The 15,929-nt window shown below is 43.5% G+C and overlaps 1 protein-coding gene across 3 annotated transcripts in view; it reads left to right on the top strand.

Annotated features, from left to right (window-relative positions):
- The window catches only part of LOC110973967 (uncharacterized), a 55,729-nt gene that overhangs the window by 1,448 nt on the left and 38,352 nt on the right, over positions 1-15,929 (top strand). For 2 of the 3 annotated variants that reach the window (XM_087135367.1, XM_022225232.2), the window contains exons 2-3: positions 7,630-7,677; positions 11,066-11,217. In XM_087135367.1, the coding sequence (XP_086991493.1) occupies positions 7,630-7,677; positions 11,066-11,217 (200 nt within the window). The remainder of the gene's footprint in view (positions 1-7,629; positions 7,678-11,065; positions 11,218-15,929) is intronic. The other variant, XM_087135368.1, reaches the window with a different exon arrangement.

Genomic DNA, 15,929 nt, shown 5'->3' with positions numbered 1-15,929 from the left:
GGGGTTACGCTAGGGTCTACTTCAAATGTGTTTAGCAGGAGGTGCAGAAAGCGTTGGTTAACTTGCTTCAGCTTTTTTTTTTTTGCATGGACATTGCTACTTTCTGCACAAAATACTCTGTTAATTTATTTGACATGTGGGAAAAGTGGCCTGATTTGAACGGATTCCTGACATATGTTATACTAATTTTGAAGTAATGTCGTATAGCGGTAATGAGAACGACCTTTTGGCGATTTTGCAAGCATGGGGTTGTTGCTACTGCACTGTTTACGTGTACTTCCACGACGGTTCGAGTGGTGTTGTCATCGCAATACAAACACGTTTCCCTGGAAGTGCTTGAAGTTGGCCCTAATAAGTTGTGAAGTCCGTAATCCTGCTCAGCACAGCCTATTGACTCTACCTGTATATAGACACCTGGGTTAATCCTAGATTCAACAAAAGAATGCGTTTCACTTCCGCGCATATAGCGCCAAGGTCTAGCCCCTGAACATCAATTTCCTTGGCAGTCGAGAGAGTTCTCGTAACCCCGCTCAATCAATCAAGCCATTTTTTTAAAAACTTGTTATTCCTATACACGTTATGATTTATTGCTCCGCGGAATGTCTCCTGGGTGATTTCAGTCAGTTTGCGCTGCTCGCTGTAAGCTTGCTGCGCTGCCGTTCCGCACACAAATAAACAGGACGCGATTGTTTGTTGTGGCGTATTTTATGGAAGGGATGGTGTATCTAATGCTAACAATTAGGCACTCCGGAGATAAAGGGACCGGCAACAACCACCCTCAAGCATGATGATGAACTTTCTGCCCCAAATCTGCAATTTTAAAATGACTAAAATGCTTGAGAAGATCGATGCAACCTTTTGCTCCTCAAATGCATTTTGTGGTTGGACAAGTTAGTCTCCAAATAAGTAAAAGGAATAGTTTAAGCAATGCTTTTTTAGCACAAACCGTGTTGTATTTGGCCCTCTAAAAGGTGGATTTTAGGATTTTTTTTATTTCAGGGGGTAATTGTCGAGCCTTTCATGCATTTTATGCTCGCGGTTATCAGCCAAAGATTTTTTATAGGTCCACCAATATTGCATCAGGTTTTATCATGGAGCGAGTAAATATTTACATCACATACATTTTATCGGATAAAAAAGAGCGCGATGAGGAGAAACGGGCAGTCGCGGCGGTGTGGTGTGGACAGAGGGAGAGTTTGTCTTACAGCCATGCGGAAGAAAACTGATGGGAACTCCTCAATGAACATGCAACTTCTCTCCGTGACCGTCACTACGTGGCGATCAGCCAATTGGAAGCGCGCAGTCACGGGCGCAGTGATTCGTCATGGGTGTAGTGCAGTAGTGCCGCCTCGTCAGGTCTGGGTGAAATGTAACATGTACATGTACAGTGTGTCTAAACTAATGTTCTGTTCATAGTGCGTGAAGTTCGGACATCCATTTCTTGCAGTATGGGATGGATACACGCTTGCGAACTTTCCTTGCCAAACTTTTAAATCGACATCAAAAAATCGACATCATTGAAAACAGACGACTCTAAAAGCTAAGCTTGGTTTGTTTTTATTTGGTTTCGATAGGGGAGATGGCGGGGAATTGCTGATTGCAGATACTTATTTTCAAATGACACTTGGCATGCATGTTAAGACATGCCTACCGAGTACCAACTGTTAGTCAGCTGAGAAGTACATGTATACTTTTGTTACCTCTCATTTTCACCACAGTCCACGAACAACAAGTTTTCTTTTTCACTGCAGTGCTACTGTGGTAGTGAGCAACTTCTTGTCTTTCTAATAGAAACCCTGCTTGCAAAGTGTCTTTTGTGCTCAAGGGCTGCAGATCCGAATTTCATCAATCCGGTACCCAAATCTGTCCGAGTATGAGGCAAGAGGTCCTACAGGCGCAATGCTGAAACCGAAAATGGAAAATCATGTCATGTCGAGAACAACTTTGCACTGAGTTGCCTCTATTTCATGTTCATGTATACAAAATTATTAGCGCGCTTCACTTGGACAGCTCTGACTTTATGTCTACATAGTGCGAGCGGCGGAATCACGCATTGTTTGCAGTAACGTAGACTCGTGTTCCGTTGGGAGTAGACTAGAAGTCAAAGAGTTCGCTTGTACTTTCACGACAGTTCCTTCCCTTTAAACTCTCATCCTTTTACTTTCTTTGATGTACCACTACAAATTATTGTCTACAGATACAGTCGAACACCCTTATAAAACGTTTGTTGAGACTGCACAACTCACCTTGACAGGGCCCTATCGGTATTGGAAAACAAAGATTATAGACCTTGGAACATGAATTTATCTTGTGAGCAGGATGTTGTGTCAGTAGTGCTCTTCTTGTCGGCTTTCCACTGCACTTTCAATAACCTCGTGAAGGTAAAGGTTTTTTTTAGCTGATTGATCTCCTGTGCCTCAGGTCGACCACCGTGGTTCATTGACCTTTCTTGCATTGTTTCGGATGAAGCCTTTCAAGTCCGTGGATTTTGCCTTACTTCGAATTTTGTATGTATGGGATGGCAAGGATGGCTCGCGAACAATGCCTTTCCGATCCAAATCAGCATGGACACTGCAAGCCTTCCGGAACGAAAGCGCCTCCAATTTATTGATTTTCGTGTTGGGGACTTCTTGTCTCTTTTTTTTGCCACTAGAGATTACGCCGTAGGTACAGTTCTGCAGTGGAGTCAAACAATTTGGCCACCCATACACGAAATTGTTTTTCTCTCAAAACCATTAACGTGGCAAAAGGGACATGACGTGATTTATGCAAAAAATTCCATACAAGTGTCGAATGTCATTCATGTAAGGACTAAGCTTTTTCGTGGACAACTTTGGGGCTTTTGATAGGTTATCGAGTGGAAAGTGCAAGTGAAAAAAGACCAAGATTCTTCCTGTGGGTTTGTTTAACACAATGGACTGTAATGACCCATAGGTGAATATTGGCCAAACAATCGAGATTTGGTTGTCGTTGTACATGGGTACTACCCAGTGGCGTAGCTAGGACTTTACTGGGGGGGGGACAAAGGGGGTACCAGCATCTTATGGGGGGCACTAATTTTCGTCAGTGTGGTTTTTGGGCAGTGTGGTTTTGGTTAGCCTTGTTTAATACCCATTCATCCGTTTTTTAGTGGGTGGGGGGCACCGGGAATTTGTGGGGGAACGTGCCACCCCCCCTTCCGTGGCTACGTCACTGGTAGTCCCCAGGGCCGACAGATTCAAATTGAGGATGACATCTCGTGTGGGTGAGGAACCCATCCTGTTTCTTAGGGAAGGCCGTGAATTTGACGGGTAGCCCTGCTTGGTTAGCGGTCTTTAGCCCTAGGTCAAACAGAGATCACACTAAAGACATTTGGTGATTTTGATAGCCAACTGTGCCATGTTATGACACATTACCCGAGTATGAATTTCTTTTAAAGCTGGCCCTAAGCCGGGAGGCACACACATAGTACATGCACATCCATTCGTATTCACGGCGCTCAGCTGATTTTAATGGCGGGGAGGGGTGTATGCAAAGTATCCCAGGAGCCCAGCGTACTTGGCAGAAGACATGGCCGAGCATGGAGGTGGGTAGATCGGGCTAGCAATAATGAAACCATAATACCGTTGCTGCTGATTTCGTAAAAAATTAAGGTAGAATCGACAACGTTGTCATTTTAATGTGATTGCAAAATTGATTTGGAGCTATCCAAAGGATATCAAACCCTGTACTCCCAGTTGCTGATGTTTTGAGCCCTTGCGCGAGATTCTTCCCTGTTAAATACATCGCAGTGCAGACATGGATTCTTGTTACAGCTAGCTCCGTAGTAAAACTTCGTGCAACATGGTTTTTTTCGCGCAAACTGTAAGTTTTGATCGAGCTTTTGTGAGTGTGGTCAATTTCATACGGTATGGTTCTATCAGCAACAGCAATAACCAAAGGCGTACCCCACATTTTTATTGCCAAAAATGATGTCACGTGATGCACGCCGTTGCTATCTCGGGCCACGCGTTTTTTTTGTTTTTTTTTCGCCCGATGATTGTGTGCAGGGTATGCCTTTTAACTTGATCACACAAGCTAACACCATCCACAAGGCAATGCGATTAGGGGTTTGGATGCAAGAGCAACCTCTCAAGAACCTGACAATGAATCACCGCACGGAGACTGGCTAGCCAGACGGAAATGTCAAATATGTCAGCTATGACGCGGGAGACGGGCTTGGAACGGCACTACCCGACTCCTGCCACAAAGTAATCAGGTGAAAAGTCCAGGAGGAACCTGGTTTTGGTCCAAGATTTGTGCCTATTTGGCGTTGAAATGGAGTAATAATTTTGGGGAAAAGCTTATGGACAGTTAGATGTGGTTGAACCAGACGTTGTTTTTCTCACTTTGACCTATAGTAAGCACAAAAATGTAAAAAAGTACAAAATTGTGTCATGCCATATAGGCCTACAAAGAAATTTCAGGAACCAAATTACTTTGTGCCTAAATATGAACATGATTACGTTGAAAGTAATCTAAGCGAAGTTACTTGCACAGAAACGATTCACTCACGGAGGAAGTTGTCATGGATAGAGTTTCACATGTTCAGTGTTTTAAAGCAGGGTGGCTTGTTGGACTTAATCAAATTCTCTAATTGCGACACGTGGTATTTATTCTGCCGTGTATTGAGTGACATCTACATGACTATCCCAGCTCTGTATTCTGGTAAAAATAAACAGAAATGAAACGCAAGTCATAAGTGCAACTGTAATATCTTTATTCGCACAACTTCACGGCTCATTAGAAAACAAATACAGAGAACCCACCCATTATACAAATGGAATCACCAGATTACCACCAAAAGATAGTTAAACAATGATTAAATGATCAATTTCCTCAATTTTCATTGATACTGTCAATATCATTATTGCCATTAAAATGTTCAGAGTCCACATTACCTTCTCTAGCATCGATCATATCCCCATAAAAGACTAGATACATCAGATTTCACAATTAAAGGTGTACGATCAAATCGTGTTTTGAAGGAGCGTTTTTAATAGTTCATCAGTATTTTTACTGAAAAAACAAACAAACAAACAAACAAAAAAGATGGAATGGCATAACGCCAAATTGACTACAACTTGCGACAAAATGGATCCGCGTTTTAAAATAGCATTCCTGGAATTACAAAATCTGCTCGCAAGATTACTTTCAAGAGGGAGACTATAGATATACATGCGTATAGATATAAATACAGCAAAGCAACAATGTCACAATATGTCATAGTTTGCAGGTGCAATATTTCTCAAAGCTTTTCTCCATGCAACGCAAGGACCACTTATATAAGAGTAGGAAAAAGCGACACGGAGACACCATAAAGAGCTACTACAAAAACTTGCAATGTAAATAAAGGTGGCAACAAGCCGAATTCAAGTCTAAACATATCAAAACGTCTCCCGGAATTAGGAATGACGTGATGAGATTACATGTGAAAACTTTGCATGTGTTATCATTATCAAGAGTGAGACGTGGTGTGTGTCCATAATGACATAAATGACTTACTTACTCTCCTTGATCGTATTGTGTTCAATTATTTGTGATTCGAATTGACTCGAGCTAAATACTTGACTCCACTCGAGTTATTTGCCTAATAGGCTTGAGTTACTACGTTACAATAGCTCGACTGGACCGACTTAGCGGTTTTTCTCTTAGCTTAGATGCCGTGACAGCTGAACATTACCCTGGTTGTTCCCTGGTGTCTAAGGATGTCAAGTTAGTCTTTTGTGCCGGATTTGTTGTCTTGCTGTGAGTCATTGGAGATGTTTCCAAGGGAGTTCATGGCTTTTTTTTTCATTTTTTGTCCTTGCTGAGCAGCATCTCACCAAGCCTTTGACAAGAGGCAGTGTAATCAGGATCGATGCAAACGCAGCCGAAATTATGTCACAAAGCCTTTCTCATCTCTAGATAAACCTAGAAACGTGGCTGCAAATACAGTGCTAAAGATGTGCTCGTACATCCGGGGATTCTTCCATTCCAAGAAACCTGCGTTGACCGAATACAATTATTGTTAATTAAACAAATCGTATGGGCAGATTAAATCGCACTAAGGTAAAGCACAAAGTTGAGAATTTCGAACTGTTTACAGGGAGGGGAAGATACTGTGTTTGTCTGTGACATGGTGTCTACGGGGGCTGCGTGGTGTAAGTAAGGGAAGGGAGACCCAAGGGTTAGCTCCTCCGCTTCCGGGACCTGTGGTCTTCAACTTCTTGTAGTCTCAGAGACCGCAAAAAAGAAGCCTTGTAGTTGAATTGTGCGGCGAAGCCCTTTGACTATCTCTGTGCAGAAAACAAGGACCCACAAGTGCCTCTGCCATTTCTACCCCTGAAAACCTTCTGGCGTTTACTTATAAATACCTGCTCTATTATTCAACCTATCCCGATGCAAGAATCTATGACAAGGAAGGCAAACATTTATTTGCTCTTTTCCTTTGTGAAACCACGGAGCTCGGGGTAAACATTCTCAAAGATAAACATAACTGTTGAAGGGGGGACAATGTCTGTGACAGGTTGGAAGGAATTTTACGGAGGATTTCCTCTTTGAGTAAATGTTGATTCCCAACTCCGAGGAGATGGTAAAGCATTGTTGCTGTCTTCAAACAAATCAAAGCGGCCAGTGACACATGATGGAATTTGGCCGTTGCGGTCGGCGAGACCTTCCGGAAGGCTTTGTGTTGCCACCTTGAAGAGTACCGGCTTCGCAATAAAAAACTAGGAAACAAAAGGAACAAAGGGTCTGTTTTTACTAGAGGGGTCCACTTAAAAGTTATGTGTCCATGAAAAACCCATTCTTAAATAAATGGTTCCACTCCACCAGCTCTTGGTATGGAAGAAACTTTGAAGCAATATTCCTGCTATATATCTACTAAAACCTATATCTCCAAACGTAGCACAGGAGTGACTTATCTCTAATATTGCGAATTAGACGTTGTGTCAGCTGGAATGTAATGTAATCGTAGGTTCCCAGCCCTTCCAAATCTACTTTGCGGCTACCCGGATTACTTACTATGCTGCAACACCATTTAGCGCGGGAAATCTAAATGCATCTACACGCACGTGTATAGTCGTCTGAGAGGTCACTCCCCACAGTATTCGAATTCAACTTCCTGTCAGAGGCTTTGTTGCACATGGTATCATATTTTGTAACTTGATATTAGGAAAACGGCAAAATGACATATTGGTTACTTTAGACTTACTTCGTTTGGACCTGTGTGAAGCCCTGTCATTCCAATTTTCCAACACCAGCATTAGCTCATCGACGTTTGCACATGGACATGCTTTCAACAAAGTTTGCCGTAACACTTTGATTTTGCATTGTTTTATGCCAGGAGTGATCATGGAACATTTAGGAGTGCCTACAGTAAAGTCATATCCGAGGAGGCACCTTCACTACAATCTTGCGTATGTCGTACGCACTCTTCAACTAATTACTTTGGGTGCACGTACATTTTGGGGCGCAAGCGTTAAGTTGTATATTTTCCGAGAATCCGAGAATTCCGAGCCGTATGTACATGTACTTTGCTTGAACAAATGTAAAAATCAAGCACAGTTGCAAGCCATAATGTGGATGATAATAACATTTTCCCCCAATGTCCTTCATTCGCGTTAACAGTGATCGAACTGACAATGACCTGGTGGAAGCTACAGGAGTCGATGAAAGGTTGAGTACAGTTCCCACATATTTTTGCACATGACTAAAAGAAACTGCACCTCTAACATCAATACTTTGAGAAGTATGTGATTAACCGAACTCGATTAACAAAATTTGACAACCAGACCTCGAATCACAAGATTCTTGGATTATGTTAACTCTAGTTCTGCCAGATCCAAGAAGTTAACTTAAAGGTGGGCTTTTCATTCACTTACATTTACAAAGCAATTTTCTATGTGCGCACAATGTTTATAATTTTGTTTTAGATAACTAGTTGCTGCATGTTCTTTCTCTTTCCCCCAAGACACATAGGTTAGGGCGTCGACACTTTCTTATTGTAAAGGCAATTTTGTTAGCTGGGGAAGCAAGATGCCCATGAAGATTGATGAGCCACTTGAAACGGTGCCTTGAATAACAAGTGATAATACATGTCGTAACCTGGGCGAAATAATCCCAGGGTGACAGAAAACAAGACAATCTTCTCACACTAAGTTATCAACGGGATCTTCTGTCGATAACCCTCTGACTAATATTGTGAGCGTTAGGTGTCCTGGGGAAGATGGTATCTCATGTGTTTGGGTCTTGGATAGTAATGCTTACAGAGTGAATCACGGGGCATGTAAGATGATCTGCAAGACACCACACCAAACTGTCAACAGATGCACAATTTGTAAACACCGATGAAGCCCCCAGTAATGGCAGAAACATGATAGCCTGTTATTAGTGCAGTACACACACAAAAAACCAAACTCAAAAACAACCCCCACACCAAAATGTTAAGGGCTACTGGCTAAGCCTACATGATGAAATAGCTGGCACACTGCCTTGGCTATACCAAGTGCTACACTCCACAAACAGACTGTTAAAACGACCACAAATGTTTCAAAACAATAATTGGTAGATGTGTGCCCGACCAATCGGTTGGCTACATACATTATCTATCAGTCTGTTTTCAGCGTGTATCCAAGTCTCCATTGACCACTACGTCCCCGTGTCAATCCCAAATTAAAGAATAAAGATTCATGTACAAGTTGTGTATACTGATGACTGAGCCAGGTTGCTGGTGATAGTTGTGACTGTTTGGGGAATAACACATGCACCTTTGGAAGCCAGATTCGTGAGTGTTACAGCCATTCCATATGCACGGGATATCCCCGTCGGCAGCCATTAGATCCTGGGGCGGCCCAACCACAATCCCATACAGGGTATACTGTATTTGAACACGTTATCACACTTGAAGTATGGTTTAATGCGGTTGACTTTCAAATTTAGTTTTGTAGTACAGGCACATGTATCGTTTCTTTTCGCACACGTTTGTATTAACGACTAATAATTATAAATACATGTACGGGTGGTTGGAGACTATGTTTGAGACTAGGTTTAAATGAAACGGGACTGTCCTATTGGAACCTGTTCAAAATAACATCTGTATTGCTACAAAGGAGGAACGGTTTAAAGAGGAATTCGCTTTGTTTCTCATTGCATTGCGAGGAAACCCGCTGGGTTCCATTTTCACAGAAGAGCGATAACGGAATTCTGCACGATAGAAAAACCATTGGCAGCATTTTATGCGGGACACTGTTTTACCTCCATTGTATACGAAGAGTAGGTAAACCGCGCGATAGACCTTCAAACTGCTGTTTGGCAACCTCTTGCTGCTTTGTTAAAAGATACCGCGGGAAGACAGCGCACATTCTTTGCCAATCAGTCGTCTCGTCAGTCACGACGTCAACAACCGACTGAATGACGTACTTATTCACATCATGCTGGAAAGTCAGTAACAACGCTTTCTGTTAACGTTCGTCTGTGAAATATATGTAAATGGGCACTAACGTTAACCTCAGGATGGTCACTTTTGTTACGGCAGAGTAAGCACACACAGTGGACGCTCGGCCAGTGGTACGAACTTGGGAGTACACTATATGTAATTGTATACAAAAGACCTAGTAACCGAGATGATGGGCCAATATCTACAATATACATCTACATGTACTAGTTTCGGGCCAGATCGACAGACACACTGTAATTAACCGTACTGGTTTACTCACTCCTCTTCAGGTCTTGTAGTTCGTTTGTTTTTTAAGTGGGAGTGGTACAATTAATTATACTAATGAGGCCAAACTCAGTGGCTGCATATCTTTTTGAAGTTGGTACATGTGTTATTACTACAAATATATGGAGCTATAAACGGATGATGTGACAAATTCAAGCATTAGATCACAGCACAACACCTCAAAAGCCCTGTCACCCCCTAATTATACAATAATGGTCTTAAAACTGCAGTCTGCATGTTTCCAACTATAGGGCAGTTGGGGCGTAACGGCTCGCCCGCCCTCACCAGTGGAAGCTATATGCTTATACCATAATATAATAATAAGAACTGTTGGGAAACGGTAAAGGGCTACAGCTCTGGCCTGAAAGGGACACCATCGCAATCTGCATACCCCCTCATGTCCTCTACTCCCTCTGTCAATGTTGTCATCTCCAGCTGGAACACAGTCCATGCTACATAAAAGGGGACCTATACAGTGTACCAGGCACGAAATGGGACAGAGGGGTACCTCCTCTAACAAGTCCAATCACTATACACACTCCAGCCTATTGTTACTTAACACATCTCCCCGAGATATCTGAAAAGAAATCCTGAGATACCAGTACAACAATGACCGACACAAAGGAGGGGGGGTCTCTCTGCCCAATAGTTTGCATCAAATGTGGGGCGGGGGGGTCGAGATTAGGCCAGGGTTCTAGTTTATAAGTCATGCAACAGATGCATCAGTGCTTCCATGCGATGCAAAATATGGGGCGGAGAGAACCCCCCCACCTTTGTGTTGGTCATTGTTTGATCGGAATCTCAGGGGGATGTGTTAGGTAACAATAGTCTAGAGAGTGTATAGAGATTGGAGATGTGGGAGGGGGGTACCCATCGGCCCTATATCGTGCACGGTACTATCAGTGCTTATGGACTGAGATTGTCTAAAGAGGTGGATCACCGGGGTCCAGTTGTAGATTTCCTGTCTTGTTGGACCATGTGGGGTTTTGGCAAATCCCTGATCAGTAGTTGCGTGCAATCAACAAAGTTTACCCTACCCTCTATCTGCTCACTATGAGCTCACTGTGCCTGGGATCAGGAATTGCTGACATAATGAAACCATTCGTACAAAATTACACAGTGCTGTAATCCGAACATGACAAAACTGTTTAAAAAGGTGAACGTTTTGGCCAATTATAGTTTACTCTTTCCCATCCTTTGTACGCCAAAGGTGCAAGATGCCCTTTCAAACTTCTCAACATTTTTACGAAACCAGAGATATTGGGTTCTATATAGATTAACAGAAATAAACTTCATATTTTGTGTGTGTCATGACAATATTGCTACTTTTCTTTCTCCTTCCAGTGCCGACATTGGTGCCTTACGGGCTCGATATCAACTAAGGTATTGGAGACACCGTTATCCGATAAAGAGCAGGGTAGCCTTCTGTAAATACGGGGAGTACCGTCGTCGGGAGTGCTGTTATGGGTGGAGATACCACGGACCAGAATGCGCACGTAAGTACCCACTTGTTCTATTGTAGGAAATTTTGCCATGAGCCAAAGGGTTCCTGTGCCCGAAATAGAAGAGCCTTGCGGTCAGCCCCTTGCCCTTGGCCGGTGAAGCGGTCTGGCTTCCGCGGTCATGGATCAGGTGAACCTTGCTCCTTAAAATAGGAACCAACTAATAACCTCAAAATTGGGATTGGGGGCATTGGGAAGAACAAAAATGAGTCCATTTGCAGGAACAAGGAAATGCGATGCAACAGCTCATACCTGAAACTATCCTGGTCATATTCCGTGGCTGTTTGGCTGCATTATTATTCATCACTTTGTCAAAGGTACTTGTTTGGTAGCTTTGTTCGGATCTTGTTGGCTGAAGTTTACGTGTACAATGGCTTGAATTTAAATGGAGGGGTAGCACTTCCTCTTTTGCAAGTTAATGTAGAGGGTGTTGCTGAAACATGGGTAGATGCGAGTGAAACATGAACCTGTGTCCGATTCCCCGAGGGTAATGGTCGATCCTAGGCCCGGTCAAAAGCCTTACTTTCGTATCAGGTTAGGGCAATGTCATTTCCTCTCGTGTCAGGTGAGGTGTCTTCTCCTCCGGCCTACAGAATAATTCAACTTTTAGGGAAGCGTTTACTTTTCCCTGTTGGAATGCCAGTGTTATCTCCATCACTGAAACTACTAGAAATCTACAATCACAACATTTAATTAGGGTCTCTGTTAAACACTTGTGGGAGGAAGCTCTTTGCGTGCGACATGACAGAACCCAAATGCTAGGATGGTTTTCCCAGACCGGTGTTTCTGATAGAGGCGTTGGCATTCTTTCAATCGCGTGGCGCACTGACCCAGGAAGTCAAGCCCACTGACCTAGATTCTTCCCGAGGACGTCAGATGGCGAATCAGTTAATGCCAACTTGGCGTGGCTCTGTGGAAATTTTGGCTTCGTCTTTTGGGGTTTAATGGTGAAACTTGAAAGGCCCTTGAAAAACGACCCCGCACGCGTTTAGTGAACGTATTAGTCCCAGCTTCATGTCCAAATCAAATTTCAAAAGCGGTTCAATCCAGGTGGAGAAGTTTTTGTTTAACTGCAACTATCCTAACTTTAATGTCAAAGTGTAAGGCGGTTCTCTGCATACTTAATGAATGGATAATTCCCTGTCAAACAATAACATCATGTAACGGCGTAGATCAGTCTAGGATATCAAATAAAAGGGGCAAGATTGCCAATTTCGTAGCCCATATTCCCCAGTGTTATGTATGTCGTCAACAGAGGGTGATGCTCATCGACTATTTCTAACTACCGGTACCGAATTTTATTTACTGTTATTATTATTATTATTATTTTTCTTTAAATAAATTCCCACACCGGGTCTCTAGAAGATTAATCAAATCAAACGTTGCATGGGATATAAGATTTCTGGATTTAATGATTGAGGTAAGTGGTGGGATGTCGTGTTATCCATGGAGACCTCGGCAAAATTCAGGTGCGGAGGAAACTTCACACTCTGTGAAGTGTCCAATCTTCTCAAATTAGACCTCAGATTTCGTGATGTTGATGGCATCCAACACTCTAACCGGCTAGACACTGCATGGCCGTCATCGCCTATGACCGCCTCGGCGCACTTCCTAAAGTAATTACACGGCCGCTGCTCGGAGCACCAGAAACATATTGGGGTGCCACCCTGGATCCATTGACTCGAACGGGGCGGAGAGGAGGTGACGAATACCACGACGCTTCCTCCACAAGCTTTCCTCCCTAGTCTAGACCGCCTGCCTATCTTTAGCAGGTGTGTGGAGGGCAACCCGCCGCGCGCTAACACAGGGATATAATCGGCATATTCGTTTCAGGATGAACCCGATCCGTTTCGGGACCAGATGTTATCCACTACGCTGAATGGTTTTTTGGCTTTTCTCGAATTAGCATCCAAAGAAAACAATTCGGAGACTTGACCGTCGCGGGAGTGAATTGATACTGCAGCAATTTCCTCATTTGATTCTGAGACAGACGTCTGTAACCCGACCCGAGATATCTCCTTGTATTTTGCATTGCATGTGGTTTCGAAGGAGAGTGTTATTTTCGGATGACAATCCACTATTATTTTTAGACGAGGTTCGGTGCCCATGTTGATGGGAAAATCGTACAGGGGCGTCCGCAGTTAATACCACGGTTTTTATTTCCGGCAGAGCCTTATTTTTGGCTCAAACCAAGGAAAGCAAAATCGTTTTGTATGCCATATCTGGAATTTCCAATCAAGATAAACGACAATCTTAAGAATGGGCGGGGGACAAGTAAGAACATTTGTTTACTTGAATTCGAACCGACCAACCCTCCCTGAAGGTCAAAAAAATCTACGAACTAGCAAATTAACCACAGACGCCCTAGTATTTATGTATCTCGATACCTTCGTCATGGATCTCTGTATTTCAGAGTGGTTCATAATCTTTGTTTACAGGCAAATCACCGACCGGAAAACTTAAGGATATCGATTTCAGGGAGGAATTCTCAGATTTTATACATGGCAACAACGACAATGGGGGTTCCGGGGGTTTGACGTCGTGTTCAGGACCCGGTCCCGCTCCATCCATATAGCAAGGCCTTGCTCTATGCTCAATCCAGCTCGGCCCACGGTACAAGCTCCGATTTCTCCATATAGGTAGCGTCTTTGCCTCGCTCTTCGTGTTGATGCCAAGCCGGAGGTAGCTATCAACTAGCCAGTTTTCAAGCTCTCCCAAGATCAGAGATTCAGAGAGACGCTAAAACCTTGCCCGTGTGCGCCCAATTGTCCATGATGTGTCGGTTTTAATGACACACCGATATCTTTGTAGGTCATAGACTTTTCGTAGGCCTCTAATTTTTCGTCAGCCCCAGGCAATTAGTACCCATTTCTGGATAATCCAATCCTGTCGATGTTGACTCACTCGCACAGTAAAGATACCATGCGGAAATACTTTCACACTGCACATGATTTTCTTGTTAAACTTCCTGCCGGGGCAGTTATCAATGTTGATGATGCTGGGCCAGGATATTTATCATTTTTTTCTGGTTTCAAAATTCTTTAAAAATTCCTATCTTCATTTACTGGACACTTACAAACACGTGAAGGACTGTCTGGTGTCCACTCTAGCCTGACAGACAAAATCTATTGACGCCTGAGTATTTCAGGCAGGCCCACAGCCTTGCAAAAAGAGCCCAGATTGGGCGCTGTTATATAACTTTCTTTTGTTCACGAACCGGGCTCAGTGCGCTGCTGACCTCTTTTCAATAGGGGCCAGATTAGCATGCAGTGGTGCTGTGCGGCTCATCGCTGCAGTAGTGGAGTGCTTTTATCCCCTGTGGTAATCCACTCGCTCTAAATGCCTCAAACTGTGGTATACCGTTTCAAAACAAGGCTGGATTATCTCCACATTTCAGAGTGAAAAAATGTCGGTAATGCCCAGCAGCGTGGTCTTTTGTTCCAAGTGCGGTCTTTTGTTACAAGGCCCTGTTCCCCTTGTCCGAGTTCGGAGACCCCGACCACGCATATAAAGCATACATGTCCGGATCCGAAATCCCCGGCAGAAGTTGGTTAACATTTGGTATTTTTTGGTTGAAGATGATGCCAGGTTTGGGTACTGAGCCTTCAACCAACTTGAATTTATTTCATGGGTCAGGATGGGAGGTGGGAGGTTGAGATTTAAGCACGGATCCTCTTTACTATACCCAGCTCTTGTCGGTGCAATATCCGTTTGGATTACTGAAGATTATGCCTCGTGATCATGAGTCTAATCGCCACATTAATAAGAGTTCCAGATGGGGCATGGCGGGAGAAGTTGAGATATCCCGTCTGGTCTTCACACTTCAAGTGATCAACAATTTCCAGGACACGGTCCCAACGTGTAAGCCCCCCGGTAATGTTTCTCATGTTTTCCCTTGAAAAATCCTCTCACATATGTGTGTCACCTGTTTTAATGAGACTTCCATGTTCTGGAGCAGTATAGCTCCTTTCCTGTGGTTTAATTTTGCGGATGTTATTTCGGTGACTTCTCAACCTTGTTTCAAGGTTCCGGCTTCCTTATTGATCATGACACTTGTTGCTGCTGGAAATAAGGCTATGATAACAAGATCCCAAGGAGAATTGGGATATAAGTTAACGAGAACATCACAATTTCAAATATAGGCCTATGTCATGCACGTGTACGTCTGGGTAGTCAAATCAGAGCAAAGACAGCAGACAATGTTTTTCCCGTAGATCCAAGCTCTGTGATAGAAAAAAATAATCAGAACAAGGACACCAAACTATTTCCTACTGGCGTCCTACATTTCCGAACAACCTGTTGAATCCGTCATTGACTGCACTTTTTGTTACGCAGAGAAATAGGCATACACCGCTACGGCTGTGAATCGTAGTAACACCGTTTGTGAGCAAAACCGGATCCGCTGCCACTAAAAACCCGATTCGCACACCGCCTAAGTGTCAAAAATTGCCGACTACCAAGGACTTCTGGAGTTGCGTCCAAGAGAGTGCGCAACTGATCCATATTGGGGACCAACAAAATCCTTGGGAGTGAAGTACATGTAGATGTACATCCGAAATGTTGGAGGTGGGGTAGACGCTCTGTGTGCTCCTCCCCACACTCAAGGGAGTGGGTTGTTGGTGTGTATGTTGAGGTATAGAGACCACAGAACCTCATCAGCGTTACACGCTCGACCGCCCGGGAGTCAAACTACGATTACGATGACA

Source organism: Acanthaster planci, linkage group LG04, assembly GCF_054643075.1.
Source record: "Acanthaster planci isolate LZ-2023a linkage group LG04, COTS_SCS, whole genome shotgun sequence".
Classification (NCBI taxonomy): Eukaryota; Metazoa; Echinodermata; class Asteroidea; order Valvatida; family Acanthasteridae; genus Acanthaster; species Acanthaster planci.
The sequence above is the reverse complement of the archived record's forward strand: the minus strand, read 5'-3'. Positions and strand labels throughout refer to the sequence as shown.